The sequence below is a fragment of the Girardinichthys multiradiatus genome, chromosome 15, assembly GCF_021462225.1.
Source record: "Girardinichthys multiradiatus isolate DD_20200921_A chromosome 15, DD_fGirMul_XY1, whole genome shotgun sequence".
Lineage (NCBI taxonomy): Eukaryota > Metazoa > Chordata > Actinopteri > Cyprinodontiformes > Goodeidae > Girardinichthys > Girardinichthys multiradiatus.
The window spans coordinates 3,152,274-3,168,257 of record NC_061808.1 but is presented as its reverse complement, the minus strand read 5'-3'; the positions used below and the strand labels follow the sequence as shown (position 1 = coordinate 3,168,257).

At 39.5% G+C, this 15,984-nt stretch overlaps 1 protein-coding gene across 2 annotated transcripts; it reads left to right on the top strand.

Moving 5' to 3' along the window:
- Positions 1 to 1,464: 1,464 nt before the first annotated feature.
- Positions 1,465 to 13,236, top strand: LOC124881746 (claudin-20-like). 2 transcript variants are annotated; one of them, XM_047387502.1, is made up of 2 exons: positions 1,465 to 1,989; positions 6,263 to 13,236. In XM_047387502.1, exon 2 carries the CDS (start codon positions 8,588 to 8,590, stop codon positions 9,407 to 9,409), a length of 822 nt encoding a protein of 273 aa, XP_047243458.1. In that variant the 5' UTR covers positions 1,465 to 1,989; positions 6,263 to 8,587; the 3' UTR covers positions 9,410 to 13,236. The 2 variants fall into 2 exon arrangements, with proteins under 2 accessions (XP_047243458.1, XP_047243459.1); XM_047387503.1 differs by lacking the exon at positions 1,465 to 1,989 and having other exon boundaries at positions 4,885 to 8,198; positions 8,498 to 13,236.
- The last annotated feature ends 2,748 nt before the right edge of the window (positions 13,237 to 15,984 follow it).

Below are 15,984 nucleotides of genomic sequence, written 5' to 3'. Positions count from 1 at the left end.
TCCAAATTAAGTCTTCATTCTTCCTTGATAATGTAGACATTTTTTATCTAACAGCCTTCTCATAGTTTATCGCTGTTGTGTGTTGTATTCCAGCGTTAGGTGATCTGCTTTGTTGGTGCAAAGATGAAAACAATCCTCATTTATAAAGCTATTTATGGCCTCCTTTTATATTCAATATCCTACATTTTTTTTTGTAAAAATTCAAAAGTCTGTTTGTACTGATGGTGGATTTAGTTACACTGTTGAAAATTGGACTTGTTTTAGTTTTACTGATAGTTTGGTGTCCTTTGAAGTTTCATAATGAGTCTATAAAGTTCTGCCATTTAGGCCGGGATTTCCCCAGTAAACAAGATTTTACATCACAATGGGTCCTTCCTGGTTTAAGAAAGTATTGAAAATAGCCAGCAGCACTGACGGTAGAGTGAGAGCTGTAATAATCATACAGTTTGTGCCGAGACTTGTGATCAGAACAAAGTCAGTGTAAAGTGTAATAATCAAACTGATCAAGGCTGATATCCAATTTTATAACATAGTTTATATTTAGAGGGGTGGGTGGTGCACCTTTAGTTTTCTCACCTTTACTCTCCAGGTTGTTAGCAGTCTAACATAGTTCATAAATGAGGCAGTTGACCGACAGTGCACAGCAACAAGTGGGGGAGGGGACTATGGTTACTCTTCGGCTGGAGAAAGCTAGGACGCTCCAGTGCTTTATCTGGATTCTGATGGACTTTAAACGGTAGAAAGAGTGCGGCGGAGACATTTATTGGTTCTGAAACCATAACTTTTTTAATCTTTGACCTCGACACCGGTAACCGGCCCAGCCTACTCCTGCTTATGTGCTCGAGCCTTCATGGCGGCCATTCTCAGCGTACCACAATAAAAAATACCTTTTAATGAATGATTTCTGTTATGCAGGTGACTTTTATTTGAGAAAAACCAACATGTGGGAGACTCTGAACCTGGACTGTAAAAGCTTCCCTGTAGCTCCTCTACAGTGAGTCTGTCCATTATATCCCATAATACCCCCTGAGCATGATGGAAACCTCATCTTTTTTAATGGTGAGTTATGCTTCATTCTTTTCTTTTTTCATGAATTCTGTTAAAAATCTATTTTAAATCTGGTTTCCAAATTTTCCCCATGCTTGTCCAAGCATGGGGAAAATGTTAGAGGATAACAATGATCGAGTTTCAATCAAATGATTGAAATGTCTGGATTCAGGGGGGTTAATTATTAGTATGAAATTCAAATGTATTTATTTTTTATTTAGAGTAGGATCTTTTTGGTTTCTGAGTTCCAGATGAAAGCGCAGCACCCGTCGATCCATCGCTGCTTCATCTGATCCCGATCATTTTCTGCGTTAATTACATAAAAAAAACATTGACAACGGTTAATTAAATAAAGGATTTGTGGTTAAAGGACCCTTTTTTAGGTCCTGCAGTCCATGAGTGTTGGCTTTCTTTGAAGGCAACAGGTGAGACATGATCCTGCACAGGTAGCTGCTTCATCACAGAGGCAATCATGCAGGTAAGAAACACCTAATGATCTAACATGTACCTGGAGGAAACCAGAGCACCAGAGAGCACCTTGACACCTAAAACTAAAAACTGGAGACCTACCAATGAGGTGGCATTTCTATCCACCCAATCTCCCACTAATAATGTCTTTACTTCCCCCATATATTTATAGCGTTTCTGTTTGGATTGTATGACTTCCTGAAAGTATAAATGCTAAGTCTTTTCATGTTTTGTATTCATGTCAAACTAAAGGTTTAAAGAAAGTCCATAATGATGTTCTTTTGTTACAATAATTGCTTTTTTGACAGGATTGAATTTCTAGCCTTCAGTAGAAAGACAGCTGATTTACGACACTGCGTAAAAACACAACCTTTTTTCAGATTCAGTTTTTTTCTGTTTCTGATCAGTTAGGACCACAAACAACTATGAGGTGTGTACCGGTGAAATCTCAGGAATGTTTGAAGTTCTGGTTTGGTAAGTTTTCTGTTGGCTTCAATCAAGAAAAATAAACAGAAATGGATGATTTTTGTTCATTTTACTTCGCTCAGCAGTAAACAAAGAATCTTTTTCAATTTGTTAAGTTTTTTTGATTTGATTATATTTTAAAACTTGAAAAAGTGGAAAGCATAGAACCGACTGGAGATTTGGTTGGAATATTTCAGCAAATAAAGTAGTATAAGTAGGGTTATACAACAAAATAACCACTTGAAAACGGTTAATCTTTAGACATTTTTAAATGCGACTGTCCATATTTATTTTATATTTGGACAGCCTAGTTTCCCAGCTGTACCTGAATGCAGCATGCACAGCTGTTGAAAGAAATCCCTTCTCATCAGCAGGGATTCCTCTGACTTGCATTTTATACCATGTACCAGAGTTTGGGCTGATTGGATGCTACAAATAACCTGCGTGTTTCAGACTAGTTAAGCCTTGTTTGTGTATCTATTGAGTTTTCTGTGGCTACACATGTAGAAGCGCCAGGATGGTGTTTGGTACCAGAATAAACTCCTAAATGTGACAATTTTTGACTAACAGGTTGTTTTATTGGGTATTTCAGGGCTACTGTAGACACCAGAATTTGATTTAAGTATTTTCCAGGTCTACATAAGTATGGAAAACCAAAAGAAAGTATGAAAAACATTTGTATTTCTAGGGTTTATTCCCAATCCTATTGTCAGAAAATCATATCCATCCATCCAACCTCGTCCTTAGTCTTGTTTCCCAGCTTCCATATAAACCCTAGCCATTTTAAATTCAATGTAAATATTTATATTTCTGCTTTTAAAGCAGTAGGATGACTGAAGATTTGTCATGTGAGTTCTCAGTCCCTTTTAAGCCCATCTTAAAGTCTGAATACTTAAAATGTTTTCTAGACAAGCAGGGGGGCAACATGACAGGGAGGTAAAGGGAGATCTGGAGATAAATATTTTTCCATGCTCAGCTTATAGACATTAAGTGTAATTATATAAACTGTTTAAAATGTCTGTCAAGATATACAGACTGGAAGAATACACTCACCAGCCACTTTATTAGGTACACCTTGCTAATACCGGGTTGGACCCCCTTTTGCATTCAGAACCGCCTTAATCCTTGGTGGCATAGATTCAACCAGGTAATGGAAACATTCCTCAGAGAGTTTGGTCCATATTGACATGATAGCATCACACAGATGCTGCAGATTTGTCGGCTGCATCCATGATGTGAATCTCCTGTTCCACCACATCCCAAAGGTGCTCTACTGGACTGAGATCTGGTGACTGGAGGTCATTTGAGTCCAGTGAACTCATTGTCATGTTCAAGAAACCAGTCTGAGATGATTCGTTCTTTATGACATGGTGCGTTATCCTGCTGGAAGTAACCATCAGAAGATTAGTACACTGTGGTCATGAAGGGATGGAGATGGTCAGCAACAATACTCAGGTAGGCTGTGGCGTTGACACGATGCTCAACTGGTACCAAGGGGCCCAAAGTGTCCCAAGAAAGTATCCCCCACACCATTATACCACCAGCCTGAACCGTTGATACAAGGCAGGATGGATCCATGCTTTCATGATGTTGATACCAAATTCTGACCCGACCATCCGAATGTTGCAGCAGAAATAGAGACTCATCAGACCAGGCAACGTTTTTCCAATCTTCTATTGTCCAATTTTGGTGAGCCTGTGCAAATTGTAGCCTCAGTTTCCTGTTCTTAGCTGACAGGAGTGGCACCCGGTGTGGTCTTCTGCTGCTGTAGCCCATCAGCCTCAAGGTTTGACGTGTTGTGCGTTCAGAGATGCTCTTCTGCATGCCTTGGTTGTAACGAGTGGTTATTTGAGTTACTGTTGCCTTTCTATCAGCTCGAACAAGTCTGGCCATTCTCCTCTGACCTCAGGCATCAACAAGGTATTTGTGCCCACAGAACCACCGCTCACTGGATATTTTCTATTTTTCAGACCATTCTCTGTAAACCCTAGAGATTGTAGTGCGTGAAAATCCCAGTAGATCAACAGTTTCTGAAATACTCAGACCAGCCCGTCTGACACCAACAACCATGCCACGTTCAAAGTCACTTAAATCACCTTTCTTCCCCGTTCTGATGCTCGGTTTGAACTGCAGCAGATCATCTTGACCACGTCTACATGCCTAAATACATTGAGTTGCTGCCATGTGATTGGCTGATTAGAAATGTGTGTTAACAAGCAGTTGGACAGGTGTACCTAATAAAGTGGCCGGTGAGTGTACATTTATATTCAGTGAATGAGAATGTTATTGAAACTCCATTACTGAATGAAACATATTTTATAGATTAAACACAGACTGTTTTCAAGCCTTTATTTCTGTTAATTATGATGATTTTCTGCTTACAGCCAATGAAACCACAACATTTAAGATTAGAATATTAGATCAGACAAATAAAAACATTTTAACACAGAAATGTGGTTTTACTGAAAAGTATGTTTAATACCTGTTTAAAAGTTATTTTAAAAAGGTACTTTTAATCTGACAAACGAGCTTCATTGGAACACATCTTGTAATTCACTGAATATATCAAGTCTTCCAGGAAGCTTTTCCAGAATAGAAACAAGGGACTCAGGGTGATTTGGACCAGGTTGTTTGGTACTGAAGATAGAATAAGCAGAGAAATTCTTTAGAATATCCAGGAAAACCTCAAACTACTTTTAATGTTCATTTAAAACCTTTTCGCCTTACATGGCTCTAAATTTCATATCCAGATTTATATCTAATCCACTCAACCTAGGAAACACGCTGTCTGTGTGTGTGTTTGTGTGTGTGTGTGTGTGTGTGTGTGTGTGTGTGTGTGTGTGTGTGTGTGTGTGTGTGTGTGTGTGTGTGTGTGTGTGTGTGTGTGTGCAGCTCAGATAAGGCTTTTCATTTCTATCCCCGTCTGGCTGTTAACTGATGTCTATTGAAGCCTCGGGGGGGGTTTGTTTCTGCCAGATGGTTTGTTTCTTCTCCAGACTATAATCACAAGGGTCAGAGGTCAAACTGTCACCTTTAATCTGAAGCTAATTTCAGTCATAATGGATTTCAGGTTTAAGAACCACAGGCGGCTGTTTCAGCCATTGAAGGAGATCTGAAAATGTTATGATTCTGATTATTTTTATGTACAAAATATCCTAAAGTGGATTGGCAAAGCAGAAAATTTACTTTAACTTTTTAATATTTTTATTTCTTTTGACATAGACTAGGCCCATCTATGTTTCTAGATATTCATCAAATTCACGTGTTTTCAAGTGATTAAGCGCTGCAGTGCTGTTCCAAAGCAAACTTTAGTTATTTTATATTAAAACAAAAGACATTTTTAATGGAATGCGCTTAAACAAATTTGACACACACAGTTTGAACAAGACAAGTAAAACAATTAAACCAGAAAAAAGCATATCTGCATTATCGTTAACAGAATTTCTACAAATTTTCTTTGTTAGTATCATGAAAAACTGCTAAAAGGACCCAACCAGATCCAGTAAAATTACAATTTGAAATAAAAGATAAATATAGACCTTTGTTAGACCAATATGTGAAAACTAAACACACACAGGACCAAAAATATGGATTTCTTAAAATAAAGTTTAGATAGAATAAAAGTTAATAAACATTAATACTAGCATAAAAACCATACAAATAAATACTTCAATTTCATAAATACAATAATTATAGATAAAATGTTTTTATATAAAGCACAAAAATTCAAAATATATAAAAATACTGAACCTATTTCTAAATAGTAAAAATCTCCACTGTTCTGACCGGATCAGTCAGTCTTCTATACCTGCTTCTTCCATAGTGGGTCGTGGGGAAGCTGGTGCCAACTCCAGCAGTCTGTGGGCGAGAGGCAGGTCCACCCTGGGCAGGGATGACCCGAACATTTCACAAAATATTTATAAAGTAAATATTTTAATTCTTTTTTTTTTTTAACTCAATCCACAGGACCAGCTAAATATAGGTTAAAAAATGAGCAGGTTCCTAAATAAAATTATTTAAACAAAAGATCAATTATTAACATTAATATAATCATAAAAAATAACATAAACTCAGAATGTAAGAAAACAAAGAAAGAAATAATGAGGAAAGCATTGAAATTCCTCACCAGGACTCTAAATAAATCTGCAACCAGAAACAGAAAATTAAAACCATTAATGTTGACCAGCACTGAAGGCCAAACACAGACAGCAGAATTTTGCTTAAATAAAATATGTGTCACAATAAATGGAGGAAGTGAGTTTGTCCTCTGTTTGTTCCACAGAACGGAGGCCTGCAGGCGTCCACTCAAACCTCCTGAGAGCTGCTGTAATGGAGCGCCGCCTCGTCGAGCGACACGAAGCAGGCGGAGGTTAAAACAGGCTGTTCAGGATGTGGAACGAACATCAGACTGCTGCTTCAACACATCGTCCTGCAGGCGCTCTGAGCCGGGATGCTGGAATTACTCATTTCTGACGGGTCAGGAATAAATTATCAGGACAAAATGCAGCTTCTCGTTGCAACGACTGGTTTTCATCTGTTCATTATATTTGATAAAATATTGACCGTTAAATTTAACAAAAACTTATAGAGTATCAGAATTTATTCTGCGAAAATAAAGGATTCAGTTAATATAATATTACAGAAGATAAAATACAAATCTTAAAATAAAATCAATAATGATAAATATAAAGTAAAACAAAAATAAATGAAAAAAGTAAATACAAAAAATATCCTTTATGAAATTCATAAATGTATAAAATACAGTTAAAAAACAAATACAAATAGCCTATAGAAAAATAAACATAAACCATTTTTTAGGCTTTATGAGATAAAATAGTATGAGATGATGTGATGCTATGTTTGCCATGTGAAACATGGTGTTTATTGATAATAAACCAACACCTATAAAATCAATTAAAATGTTGTAATTTTTGTGTTTTTATTGATCATTTATTTAAATAAACACAATTATTTAGTTCCCATAAAAATGTTTTCTGTGTGGCTGATAAATTTTTTCCATATAATAGTAAGAAAAGAAGTCATGAACAGTTTCTAGAAATAAAATAATGATCTTAATGATGTTTTTATTGTCTGTAAAACGGAAATCTTTGGTCCAGCAGAGTTCCTCTTAAAAGGTGACTGCAACAAAACCTTCATTAATTCTTCAAATGTGTCAATTAATTATCACCATTAAACAGTAAATGTCAGATTACCTTTTATTTTTACTAAATACATTTAAATGTGGATTACATTTTTTAATTTACTGGATTATTTGACCAGGAATGTGTGATTTCTTTTTACTTTGACTCCCATCAGCCCCAGTCAGAGCAGATGAAACCGGGTCTCCTGTCGGGTCTCTGCAACGCTGCTGCAGATCCACGAGTCTTATTGTGAAAAGACCACAAACCCAAACTGCTGCAGCAGAATCTGAAACGTGGCCACATTAAATCACAGACGTCACCTCTTGGCAGCTGCGGTGGGAACCAGAACCTGTGTGTTGTGGTTTCCTTTTTGTTGGGAGTTTTAACATCAACACAACAACATTAATTAGGCAGAACCGACGCCTGCGGATTGTTTAAAGGTATTTTCTCCCAGGGAAGCAGGCAGGGAAATGTGTGTTTATAGTTTCCAGGCTGTCTGCAGGATTATGGTAATAACAGACTGCCGGGCCCTGCTGGTGGGCGGGCGGGCGGGTCCACGGACCCTTATCAGCGCGTTGCAGTGGCCCATTCTTCACCTTGATTCACAGCTCAGGGACTTTATCGCCAAAACCAGAACGGAGATGCTTCTGAAAGCACCAATGATTCCGTCAGTGGTCTTAAGAGCAGCTGATATTATCAGTAATGATCAGTGACGAGCTTTTATCTTCACGCTCAGTGTTTCCAAAAAATCTACAGAAAACGACCCAAAAGCGGCGCTCGCAGGTGAAAGGCGGTGGATTTCTGCGGTGCTGCAGGTGTGACGCACCGGCCATCAGCTCATCAGATAAAAACGCTGCTCTGCGGTGCCGTCAGAGCCACCAGTGACCTTCAGGCTGGAGAGCAGAACCAGCGTCTTGAAGGGTTCTTCTGCTTAGACTGGAGACGGGCTGCAGAATGGGCTGAAGCTCTCCAGTTTCCAGGGAGACAGCATGCGGAGGGGTAGTTGACCCACACACCCTGTGTTTTCATTCACATTGGAATCAGTTCTGGAGGCACAGCCACAGAAGCACGGCGCAGGTAAGGCTGCAGGTTTCTCTCGACTCAACTTCTTTCAGATGTTTGGTTCCATCAGGAGATAACTAGGGTTTATATCTGAAGGAATAACTTCACTGCGGCGGAGCTCTGAGTTTCATCTCTCTGAGGGACGCTGCTGCTTTAAAAAAACATAATTGAGTGTCAATGATCACCAACAGAGCTACAGAGTCCCTAAAGCAGGCAGCCGTCCAGCTCCAACACAGATTTCCATCAGCAGCCTCAGCTGTATGTCCGTCACGCTCCCACGCTCACTTCAATTCTCATTTCTCCTTTGGTTGCAGCCCACTGGAGCCTACGCTGAGGAATTATCTGCTGTCAGGACCAGCCGGGACGTCTCCCAGCGCTGTGGATGAGCAGGGGGGGCCCAAATCATGCTGTCCGCTGCCGTTCAGATCCTGGCGTTCGTCCTGGCGCTTCTGGGCGTCCTGGGTGCCACCGTGGCCACTTTACTGCCCAACTGGAAAGTGAGCATCAACGTGTGGACCAGCATCATGACACCCATCTCACAGATGCAGGGTCTGTGGATGGACTGCGTGTGGTACAGCTCTGGCGTCTTCAGCTGCACCATGAAGAACTCACTGCTGTCACTGCCACCCTCTCTGCAGATAATGCGGGCCGGCATGGTCCTGTCCTGCATGGTGGCCGCGTTCGGACTCTGCCTCGCTTCCCTGGGACTTAAATGCACCCGATGGGGGGGCAGCCACCGAGCAAAGGGGCACACAGCCATCGCTGCGGGGGGCTGCTTCGTCCTGGCCAGCCTCCTCTGCCTGGTTCCTGCGTCGCTGTTCACCAGCGAAGTCATCACCGCCTTCCTAACCACGGACCTGCCAGATAGCAGCAAATTCCAGCCCGGTGGAGCTCTGTGCGTAACGTTCATCTCTGCTGGATTCCTGTTGGCTGGAGGGGTCATTTTCTGTTTGTCCTGTCCAGGAAGGAGATCTGGAGGACCAGAAAGCGTCTCCTCCTCCGACCCAAATAGGCCGGTGCAGAAAAGCGATGAGCGGCAGAGGCAGGAGCTGAAAGTGGAGCGCAAGGAACCCAAAAATAAGAAAAACAAAAGTGTCCAGCTGCAGACGGATGACGTGAGGCAGGAGAAACCAGGACTGGACCGGGAGCAGAGGCTCTTCTGCTCTCCCTCCAAACTCCCTCAGAAAGACCTGAAGGACAACTACAGCCTCCAGGAGTACGTTTAATACTCGCTGCTGACGGGAAATGTGGAGTTTTTAGCTGAGGCGTTCAGGCACCCTGAACTGGGGGAGGTGTGTGTGTGTGTCTGTGTGCGTGTGTGGAGTGGGGATAATTACTAAATGTTGTAAATGACAGATTGTAGAATCAGCTGAATGCCTCAGAAGCAGAGTGCAGGGACTCTAAAGGGAGAAAAATGAACCTCAGAGGCACAAAACGCTGTAAAACCTTTAAAAACTGGCTGACAGACTGCTGCAGCTTCACTAAAACCAAAGGTCTGAAGACAAAAAAAATAACACTGAGGAGAGAAAACATTTCAGCTGAGACTGAAACCAAATAGCCATCTTATTCCAGCCAATTGTCTGCCTTGTGAGAGAAACTATTGCTGTAACAGGGCTGCTTCAAACATTTCTGGGGACAGGGCTGATTTACAGACATGTCCCCACATGCCATTACAGTCAAGGCCTTTGAACAGCGGGTTTGTATTTTTATTGCCGTATACTTATGCGGTGCATCATGCATGCAAAAAGCTTCATGCTAAATCCAGACAAGTTAATCACTTTGTTTCCTTTAGTAACTGCACTATGAATCATGCAGAAATGTGGAACGTTATTCTGAACAAACTGCAGCTGGAAACATAAGTTACACGACTGATCACAAGAGAATCCATGCATGTAAGTTAGGAAAGCCAACCCAAAGTCCTTTATTCCTCTTGTTTAATGTGTGCTGAGGATAAAACATGTAGTCGCTTGAGAAGACAACAAAACACCTAAATAGACCCACAGGTGCATCTCAATATGCTAGAATATCATTAAACCACTGATTATTATAGTGATTTAGTTTAAAAAGTGAAAGTCATACATTATACAGATTCATTACCCACACAGTGATATGTTTGATGTGTTTATTTCTGTTAACTGATGCGATTATGGCTCAGAGGATTCAGTTTTTCAGAAAGTTAAAACATAAGTGACATAACATCAAGAAAGACATAATTTTTAAAAGAAAAAAGGACTTAAAAATAATCCTAAAAGGACATGGAAATGATCTTTTCCAACATATTAAGTTGTACCTGTATAAATAATCAGTGTATTGGTCTGAACTCAGTATTGTAGCATTATATGTGCAACAGTTTTTATCAAATTAGATCTTTTAAAAAGCACATAGGAAAATGCAGGCTTTTAGTCACTTTATAGCGGCAGGTAAACTGAGTTCCTGCTGGGTTATCGCCTCCCGTCTATTTGCAAAACATTTTTTTGGGAAGAACAAGTACATTTTAAAAACAATTTACAAAGAGCCCAATTTTCTCTTCATGTAGACTTGGCAAACAGAGACTTTAAGAAGTTATGACATTTGTTATATTTCTACCAAGTACAAAGCCATTTAACCCTGGTGGTTTCTGGTGTCTATTTCCTCAGTGGGGTCTAGAACAGTGTTGTTTATGGAAATTATGTCTCCTGATGTTGACATACTGCAAGAGTGTTGACCAACGTTCAGAGAATAAGAAATCATGATTTTGAGCCACATTATACCTGATGGTTCTGTCAACACGGTTATACTTTAGGACTTAGCTGAAATAACTCTGAAATCCAAGGAAAAACGTAAATATAAGAATCTTCAAACTCATTTCACCCATGCAGAGTTCATCCAATAGTTCAGAGTAAATGAAGTGAAATACTGTTTCCCTAAGAGGTTTTCTGGGTTGCCAAATGTGCCTATAGCAGCCGAATTATCCCACAATTATTTTCTCAGCAGAAATCACTACACTGGAGTTTTTAAGAATATCTTATCTACATCTGTCTCACTTTATCCTAACTCTGTTATCATTAGTAAATGGAATGTGCTTGGCCGCCTTAAAGGACGGAAACCTGCTCCTCCAGCATTGTTTTGACTGAGAGGTGAAAGGTCAAAGAAAACATGACATACACATTTTTTTTACTCTTTGCCACCTCCAGGACTTCGTTCTTTTGATTTTTGATGTCAAGATTATCGCCACCTACTGGTGGTGTATGGTATTTTAGCATGTGTGTTGCACGGGGTGGGATAAAAATATAATCTGCTTCCAGCAGAAAAATGATGTAAAACACGTGTTGCGCCACTAGGTGGTAGGTTTGTTACAATGCTGAAATTACAAAATCGATATCAATGCTAAGAAAAATACTCCATACCATCGTCGTTACCATAGCAATGACATGGGGTTCTTTCTAATAAAGAGCAGAAAAAAATCACAATACTTTCATTGCGGTAGTAGTTTAGAAACAATAAGCGTTGCTTCCCCTTATAGCCAAGCAGTGGACAAGATGATGCTTAGAAGAATTGAAGTAATTTATGGAAGCATCCACCTTGCTCTTAAATGGAAAATAGATCTGGTCCATAAAGTTGTTTTGTTTGTTTCCCCTTATTTACAGTGAACATAAGGCTCTGGACTGTGCAGAAAGATTCAGCAACAGTCCAGTTCAGGTTCTGTTTCTGGTTATTTCCCATCACGTTTTCTTTGATGATCAACTAGAGTGAGCAGGTAGACTACGACTGGTTCTGATTGGCAGCTTCTGTGTCCGTTTTTTGGTAATATTTACTTGTTTTATTATTAGCAGCTAATTCCTGTCCTACTGGACAGAATAATAATGGCACATTTTGTAATTGTACATTTGTCCTTTCTTGTAAATTTTGTTTTTTAAAGCACTTTATATGTTCGCACAATCTAAAGGGCTTTGATCACAAAAAGGGATAAAAATCGGATTGTGTTGAACACAATGAGACTCATTAACACAGTGGTGGTAAAAACTTGTGACGTACGTCTTTGGCAGGTCACCAGAGGTTTAAACTTCTAGCAGCAGCCATGATTGTTCAGGTGAGAGGGGGGAGGGGCTTAATGTCTGTGTGTCTGCAGAGCAGCTTTAAAAAGTTGTACACCAACCTGTGGAAGTTGTGTTTGAATAATTCATCTTTTTACTATTGATTATACTGAAGAGCTGATTATTTTAACCCTACTAGATAGTCATAAGGACATCAAAATACAAACAGGGTGCAACTAATGCTTTTCCACAACTATTGTAGGTCATCTTTTCTTTGTACCTGTTCATTTTTCCCCTCAGTTTCTAATTTCTACAAGTCATACTTGAAGTTCTCTAGAAATAGCTTCAGTTTGTCAGGGTCCAGTTAGGCAGATGCAAATAAGCCCCATAAAAGCAGTTAAATTGTTCAGGTTTCCTGCTCTGTAGGTGATAATAGGAACGTGCTGCCCTCTATCTCCATATTTCATAAAATGTAAAAAAGAATAATTGTGACTTTTATATTTTTGAGGAAATGACTTAATTAAAGAAAGTGTTTTAGAAAGTTGTTGCCTTTCCTCACTATGAGCCGCATGTGGTAGAGAGGTGCAAAAACAACAGAATATCTGCATAAAACGGCCCTAAAGCAAATAGATGCGGATTTTTTTTTTCATTTTTAACAAAATGTGTAAATAAAATATCCTGGCTAATTTCTCTTTAAATCTTAAAAAACACATGTTGTCCTTTTCTTTTACAGTCTTGTAACAAACCAACAGCTGCCTTGGAAGGTTAGTCTCTTATGGAAATTAGTGAGAAAACCTTGCAGGAGTTTAGCAGGAAAATTGCTTACAAACAGCCTTTATCATGACTGCTGAGAAGATCAGCGTTACTGAATGTGTGTCGAATTTTGATATTCTTCGTGTCTGCTTTGGGTTTACTCTGATCTCATCAATAATTTCTAGAAAACTCTCAGTTTCTGCTTGCTATCACTGCTTTAGATGCTGTTTGCAGCTTGCAGTTGTACACACTGGTGTCAGAAGCAATAAAACATGCAGAGCTTCTTAGATTCTGCTTTGTTGTGAATTTTTCAGTGTCCCACATCCAGAACATCAAACCGACCTTCACTTAATCATTTCCTCTCGGTTAAATGGGGGAGGAGAGAGGTAATGATGCTCTTTGCTTTCCCATTATCTTCTCACCACGGTTGGATGCACACTGCCCCTCCACCTCCCTGCTGCAGCTGAACCAGGAGGACACGCCGTCACTGAACACAATGGACCTGGAGCCCCCACAGTATCACGTACACGTGGTGGGTGATGTGTTTCTAACCTGAGTGAGCTGTCAATCTCTCCTGCCAAGAAAAAGAGGCTGCTGAGCTGAACGCCCACTCTGCCTCTCAGAAAAACCATCAAACCTGCAGAAGAAGAGCCTCATTGCAGATGAGAAGACAGTCGTCAGCACTGCAGAGGTATTTCACCAGCAAATCTGCCAGCAAATGTGGAAAAACTAGACACATCTGAGCAAAAGGTGAAAAAATCCGACCCTGCATCAGCCAGATGATTTGAGCTTCTGCAGCTGCTTCAAGACTAACATTTAACCTCTTTATCATTAAAAAACCTCTTTTCACTTTGATGGACAAACAACTTAAATGAGCCGAGGTTTAAAACATTTAATTAGCACCAGAGGCGTTGATTCTTCTCACCCCCGAAGCCAAATTAAACACTGTTTCAAATCTCTGACAGCTTCCTCTAATATTTATTTAACTGCAGATTTTAATTATGAGCAATGAAGACAAATATATCCAAAGATTAGAGATTTGATCTTTTTATCACAGGAGACCTAGATATAGTTACCTGTCCTCTTTAAAGTTTTAAATCAACAAGCAATAGAGGGTCTATATTTCATTGGTTGGAGATTTTGTTCCTTATTATGGGAAGAAAAAAAGCTCCTTTTAAAATGTTTCAATGCAAAACACATGATTCAGCATTTTAATCCAGTCAAACTTTCCATTTAAACAGCTTAATTTGCTAATAGTTAAATAAATATCAGTAATTTACCTGTTTATATCAGAACCCATCAGGGACCAGTTGTCCACTAAAAATCTGTTCATTCAGTGCAGGAAAATGTATGTATGCTGGCGAACCAGCAGCCGTCCCCACATCTGGTCATTTATCTTCATCAGTGAAGTAAAACAAAGACATTCAGTTGTAAATTACCGTTCAATTTCAGCCTGTTACACGTAAATTATTTTGTATTTATTCAGGTTTCCTTTTAAGTGGAATTGATCCCCTGCCTGATTTCTTTATTTAGGACATTAGTGTTTATATATTTCAGAAATAGAAGAGTAGAGTAGAGTAGAATCAGTTTATATGCCGATTTGTTTTTAATTCGGTAAGAACACAAAGGCCCGTCTCATATTTCCTAAAAAACAACTTGATGGTCCCCAAGCCTTTTGGGAAAATAGCATTTGAGACATCTTACCTACAGTTAAACATGCTGGTGGTAGTGTGATGGTCTGGGGTTGCTTTGTTTCTTCAAGAGGACCTGGAGGACTTGCTGTAACTGATGGAAGGATGAATTCTGCTCTATAGCAGAAAATCCTGTAGGTGGACGTCTGGCCATCTTTGTGACCTTCAACTCAAGCTCACTTGGGTTCTGCAGCAGAACTAAACCCAGTAATGCAATGTGATGTGAAACTGGTTGCATTACATGATTTCACCAGCAGATGTCACCAAACCCCACATACTACTGTGTGAGGCCAATACAAGAATGAAAGGTCTTGTTTTTCTAAAGCAGAGACAAAGACAAACAGTCTGACCTGAATGTTATAAAAAGCTACAGACCTCGGGCTGAAGATCAACAGCTCAGGATTCTTCTTCATGGACCAGCTGGACCTGGAAAGTCCAGCTTCATCAACTGCGTCAACAGTGTCTTAGAGAGCAAAGTGACCTGTGACCTTTCTCCTGTGAATAATGAAGCTCAGAAAGGCTTCACTAAAAAGGTCAAATGAGAGCAGATCATAATTTTTAATTAAAAGGTAAATGTTTCACCTTACATCTTTGCTTTTATGGTTACAGTACACGAGCTACAAGACTCAAAAAGGAGAAGAGGGACATTTTTACCCTTTTGTGTTAAATGAGATAATGAGCAGGATAACCAGAAGAGTTCATGTGAAAGACGTGAAAAAGGCGATGAAGGGACACATCAAGGATGGTTACACAGTAAAGTTTCTGCTGCAGCTTTCATTGTTAAAGTACAAAAAAACCTGAAATCAGATTTTCATCTTTGAAATCTTTGTGACCAACATTTTCATCTTTTAGTTCGGAATGCTGTTTGTCCAAAAGCGATCCATATTACAAAGGGTCTCCAGATGTCAATGACAAAGTTCACGTCCAGGTTTGTGTCTTCGCTCCCAGCTCAGAAGATCTGCTGAGAAATTATGTCATGGAAACAATTCAGGACATCGGAGATGATGCCACAGTTCTGGGTGAGATAAAACTAAGGTTTAAGAACAATTTCTTAAAGAGCTTTTATTCTCTAAGGAGAATTAAACCTTTAACCTTTGGTTGACAGCGTTTCTCATCCTTCTAAAAGACATTATTTTGGTTTATTGTTAAATAAAACTGAGGTTTTTGTTTCTCTTCTGAAGGAATCCCTCAAGTGGCCATTTTCACCAAAATTGATGAGGCCTGTTCCAAGACTAAAAAAAAGTAAGGAATGTCTGCAGGACCAAATTGCTATACGAGAAGGTACGTTATTATTATTATTATTATTATAATACACCGAGTCATTTCTGACCTGATTTTGACCTG